This window comes from Myotis davidii, unplaced genomic scaffold, assembly GCF_000327345.1.
Source record: "Myotis davidii unplaced genomic scaffold, ASM32734v1 scaffold991, whole genome shotgun sequence".
NCBI classification, from domain to species: domain Eukaryota; kingdom Metazoa; phylum Chordata; class Mammalia; order Chiroptera; family Vespertilionidae; genus Myotis; species Myotis davidii.
The window spans coordinates 696613-697659 of record NW_006283137.1 but is presented as its reverse complement, the minus strand read 5'-3'; the positions used below and the strand labels follow the sequence as shown (position 1 = coordinate 697659).

Sequence of the window (1047 nt, the reverse complement as noted above, 5' to 3'; positions counted from 1 at the left end):
CTTTCAAACAGACCTCTGCTCCCAAGGCGCTCAGCTCAGCGTTTTCTTTCTCTTCTCCTTCAGGTGGGAGGCAGCGGCCTTCTCTGAGCTCCTGAGCCTCTTCCTGCCGACACCTGTCCCTATCCACCCGCCACTGCCACCGCCACCGCCACTGTCCACCCCCGGGCAGTTCCGGAGGGACCCGTGGGGCCTCCCAGGGCCCGGAGAACAGAGCGCACCTGCCCCGCCAGGTAAGGCGGCGGCCGCCACGCTGTGCTGAGTCGCTGTTTGTGATGGATACGGTTCACGGGCCATTCTCTTTGCGTTGGGACCGCAGGGCGTTCGGCTGCGTCAGGGCGCAGACCGTGGGCCGTGGCTCCGGGGGATCGGCAGGTCCCCGGGATGTGTTGGGGGGACTTGTGAGGAGTGGCTGCTCCCTGTGCCCCGAAATCCGCCAGCCCGGCCGCGGAGGAGCTCAGCGGGCAGAGGGGGCCAGGGTGTGGTGCCCACTCACTGGCGTTGGCACAGATCGCCAGAGGCCAGGGCGGGCCTGACCGTCCCCCGCTCGTGGGCCCGGTGACACCTTCGTCGGCTCAGAGGGCCGGTGCTTGCCCGCGCCACCTCACGTGGGGCTGCCCTCCCCTCTGGCAGCGACAGCGGAGCTGGTGGCAGGCCCAGGCCCACACGCCTCCAGCCCCTTGTGCTTCTGACACCCTGGCTGTGAAGTGGAGGGTGCCCACACCCCTCGTTTTCAATAATTTCTAGAAAGACCCGTGGAACCCACGGGAGCTCCGCCCAGGGCTCTGGTTTCGCTACAAAGGGGACGAAGGACAGGCCTGGGAGGCCTGCGTGGAGCCGCTCCCGTGGTCAGCACAGGTCACCGTCCCCCATGCGGCGTGGCGGGCAGGTGGAGGGCATCCTAGCTGTGCCCGGGGCACCCGTGGTGGTCACCCGCACCCCAACATCCAAACCCACCTGTCTGCCCTGGGACGGACCCACGCGAGGCGCCGTGCGACTTCCCGTGAGTCACCTGGAGTGATCCGCCTCCCACGCCAACCATCGCGCCGC

The 1047-nt window shown here is 68.3% G+C and overlaps 1 protein-coding gene across 5 annotated transcripts in view; it reads left to right on the top strand.

Annotated features, from left to right (window-relative positions):
* LOC107182813 (WAS/WASL-interacting protein family member 3) overlaps positions 1-1047 on the top strand; it is a 138180-nt gene that overhangs the window by 10968 nt on the left and 126165 nt on the right. For all 5 annotated transcript variants that reach the window (XR_001513566.1, XR_001513567.1, XM_015562759.1 and 2 more), the window contains exon 2: positions 64-230. Coding sequence is in view for 1 of the 5 variants with exons in the window: in XM_015562766.1 (XP_015418252.1) it covers positions 64-230 (167 nt within the window). In the remaining 4 variants the exon portion in view is untranslated. The remainder of the gene's footprint in view (positions 1-63; positions 231-1047) is intronic.